This window comes from Podarcis pityusensis (genome assembly GCF_964106645.2).
Source record: "Podarcis pityusensis genome assembly, chromosome: 13".
Lineage (NCBI taxonomy): Eukaryota > Metazoa > Chordata > Lepidosauria > Squamata > Lacertidae > Podarcis > Podarcis pityusensis.
The window spans coordinates 45376946-45379677 of NC_138038.1; the positions used below are offsets into that span (position 1 = coordinate 45376946).

At 41.9% G+C, this 2732-nt stretch overlaps 1 protein-coding gene across 1 annotated transcript; it reads right to left on the reverse strand.

Moving 5' to 3' along the window:
• Window positions 1-249: 249 nt before the first annotated feature.
• On the reverse strand, window positions 250-1257 carry LOC308460927 (vomeronasal type-2 receptor 26-like; the record flags this gene model as incomplete). Its single annotated transcript, XM_080977465.1, has 1 exon — window positions 250-1257. One exon carries the CDS (start codon window positions 1255-1257, stop codon window positions 250-252), a length of 1008 nt encoding a protein of 335 aa, XP_080833591.1.
• Between the last annotated feature and the right edge of the window lie 1475 nt (window positions 1258-2732).

Consider the following 2732-nt stretch of genomic DNA (forward strand, 5'->3'; position numbering starts at 1 on the left):
GATATAGCAGATGAGAGCAAAAGTGGGCCTAATGCTTAAAAAGGTGGCTACTGCAGGTGCTGTAGAGGGAAATGAGGGGCAGATGGGTCTCGTAAACCTTGGAAGGGAGCCCACCTAGGAGAAGGAAACTTTGAACCAAAATCTCCATTGTATTACAGCATTACTCATTTGTGAAAAAGGCTTTGGGAGTAGAACCTGAGGAAAAATCTGTACCCGCTGCCTTTGGGACATCTTTGGCAAATAAAAAAGTTAAGAAGCAAACTCTACAAAGATCCAGAGTAGGGACTGAGAAAGTGATACCAGGCAGCAAGTCCATGTAGCCTCAGATCCAACAGAACCACAACTTTTTCTGTCATTTATACCTTTCTTTGGTGTTAGCTGCTCTTTGTTGTTCAGGTCAGGCCTCACCACAATAATGTAGCATTTAGGGGTGAAAATGCAAGCCAGTAACCCAGCACCAGAAGCAAAGATGGAGAAGATCTCCACAGCCACCATGTATTTTCCTCTGGTGCTCAGGTAGGTTGGAATGAAGGAGAGCCAAACACTGCAGAAGACCAGCATGCTGAAGGTGATGAACTTGGCTTCATTGAAAGTGTCAGGCAACTTCCTGGCTAGGAAGGCCACTGTGAAGCTGATAGTGGACAGGAAGCCCATGTAGCCCAAAACACAATAGAACATGGAGACTGACCCTTCATTACAAAGAAATATGATTTCTTCAGGCATTGAGTGCATGTCCACATCTGGGAATGGGGGAGAGGTTGCCAGCCAGAGGACACAGATTCCTACTTGAACAATGGAGCAGGAAAAGACAATGGAATAAGCCAGTTCTTTGCCTACCCATTTCCTCATATTGGATCCTGGTTTGGTAGCCATGAATGCCAAAACCACCAATATGGTTTTGGCTAAGATGCTGGAGAGGGCCACAGAGAAGACAATGCCAAAAGCAGTTTGTCGGAGAAGGCAAGTCACCTTATTAGGTTTTCCAATGAACAACAAAGAAGAGAGGAAACACAAGAGGAGGGAGATAAGGAGACCATAGGTGAGGCTTCTGTTGTTGGCTTTGACTATGGCTGTATTGCGATGCTTAATGAAGATGCCGAACACCAGAATTGTGATCAGAGAGAATAAAAGTGCAAAAAAAGTTGAAACAATGGCCAAGGTTTCATCAAAGGCTAGGAAGTTTGGAATCTTAGGAATGCATAGATCCTGGCCGCTGTTTGGATACTGATCTGCTGGGCAACTGACACATGTTTCCATGTCTGAAAATGCACAAACAGTGTGTGACAATTTGAAGTAACCAAAAGTATTCTTAAGAATTTCACATCACTAGTCAATTTAGCATAGTGTTTTCTACGTCAGAATGTATACGAGCTTCAAGTCCAAATGCTTTTGTACTAGGTGTATCAAAAATAAAACGCGTGTATCCATTCTGGAATTTTCTACATGGGTGACATCTTTTTTTTTATTGTCTCCCTGCTTTTTCTTAGAGCCACATAAACAGTACAACAAAATGAGAAATGATTTACAGCTGAAATTCTTGGATCTCCGAAAAGTGAGTTTGATAAGACTTTCCCCCTATTGTCAAACAACCTCATTCTTAGAGGAGCAAACACCACTTTTAGTCCACCCTAATTTTGTCGAAGTTTGAGGTAAAATATCTTAGCTTCCACTTAAAAAAGAAATCTTCAAGATGTTTTAAAGATTAAAATATATTGATGTTATCTATAAACAATGAGATGAACACATCTGTTAATTTAAGCCTTCTCTCCTGCAGCAGTTTAATGTCAACAAAATTCCAAGGAGCCCAGAGGTTCTGCAGTATCTTAAGATGTCATCTCTAACCTTTCTCCTTTGAAATCATTCCTTCTGGACATGGATCACAATCATAGCAGCAAAACTTCTCCCCCTCCTTCTTTTTCTTCCCGTAACCAGGATGGCAGTTGGCATTACATAGAGAAAGCGGTGGCACCTATGCAAAGAGATAGGAAGAGTTTAATATTATGATATTGTTCTGGGGAATTTATCAAATATCCAATATCAGGTGATTTAATAGTAAATAGGAAGACTAATAGTGTGAAATGATCTGTAGGTACACAAGTGGTACCTTCAGTGGGGTAAAAAGCTGCTGTTCTAACATCATACAAACTTAAGAAGATGTCAGTATTCATGCATGGCCCATCCTACCTTACAGCTGTGTTAGAATTCGGTGTGATTTCACCCCTGGCTTGGCCTTTTGATGGAGTCACCACCTAACAGCATTTGCTTCAAGGAGTCCACATGGTGTTCCTTTGTCGTGGCACAAGGAATTAAAGGTAAGCCATTATAGTGGTTCTGCGCCTACCTGCAGGGTCATTACAAGAAACTAGCAATAGGAAATCATTCCATGACTTTTGGGTTGTGGTTTCCTGTTAGGCCACATCCTGTCTCAGAGAGAAATGCTTTGGGTTCCTATGCCTGACCTGTTCTGGGAGGAGTTGCATTCTGTTTGAAGCAAGAGGTCTGGGAGCACTCCTCTATTCTAACTCATCACTAGTCTGAAGTGGTTTCAAGTGCTAGTGAATTTCAAAATGAATAATGTGTGAAGTGCTTTTGTTGCATCCCATTTCGTGGATAACCACAAATTCTGGGGTTTCAGGGACTGTGCCATTATTTCCATACCTCAGTGAATCGTCTGTGCCATTTGATTCTGTCTTCATTAATGGTGAGCTCTTTGCCCAGAGGGGCCTGAGGAT